At 65.1% G+C, this 327-nt stretch overlaps 1 protein-coding gene across 1 annotated transcript in view; it reads left to right on the top strand.

Annotated features, from left to right (window-relative positions):
• Positions 1-327, top strand: part of DHX34 (DEAH (Asp-Glu-Ala-His) box polypeptide 34) — a gene marked incomplete at its 5' end in the record, with an annotated part of 5,944 nt that overhangs the window by 2,978 nt on the left and 2,639 nt on the right. Inside the window, one exon of the mRNA XM_010283148.1 lies at positions 78-251. Within this exon, the coding sequence (XP_010281450.1) occupies positions 78-251 (174 nt within the window). The remainder of the gene's footprint in view (positions 1-77; positions 252-327) is intronic.

Here is a 327-nt window from a genome sequence, read left to right as displayed (position 1 = left end):
CCCAGCTGCCGGTGGACGTGGTGGTCGGTGAGTAATTCGGGGCACCCCCCTCAAAGCAGAGGTGACGGCACGAGGAGTTGGAGGGGGGCGTTTCGCTGCCTTCACTGCCTGCGGCGGCCGCGCTGAGCGTGCAGTCCCCGTTCTTGCGACCCGCTCACCCCAACCCCGACTGCGTCACGGCCCGACGGCCCCTCGAGAGCCCCCACGGTGACCCCCTGACGCTGCTCAACATCTTCAACGAGTGGGTCCAGGTGGGATTCCTGCCTCAGTGAGGGGAAATGCGACATATTTAGGGTTTGGGGAGACCCTGTTTTGGGGTGGGATGTG

This window comes from Phaethon lepturus, unplaced genomic scaffold (genome assembly GCF_000687285.1).
Source record: "Phaethon lepturus isolate BGI_N335 unplaced genomic scaffold, ASM68728v1 scaffold2423, whole genome shotgun sequence".
NCBI classification, from domain to species: domain Eukaryota; kingdom Metazoa; phylum Chordata; class Aves; order Phaethontiformes; family Phaethontidae; genus Phaethon; species Phaethon lepturus.
The sequence above is the reverse complement of the archived record's forward strand: the minus strand, read 5'-3'. Positions and strand labels throughout refer to the sequence as shown.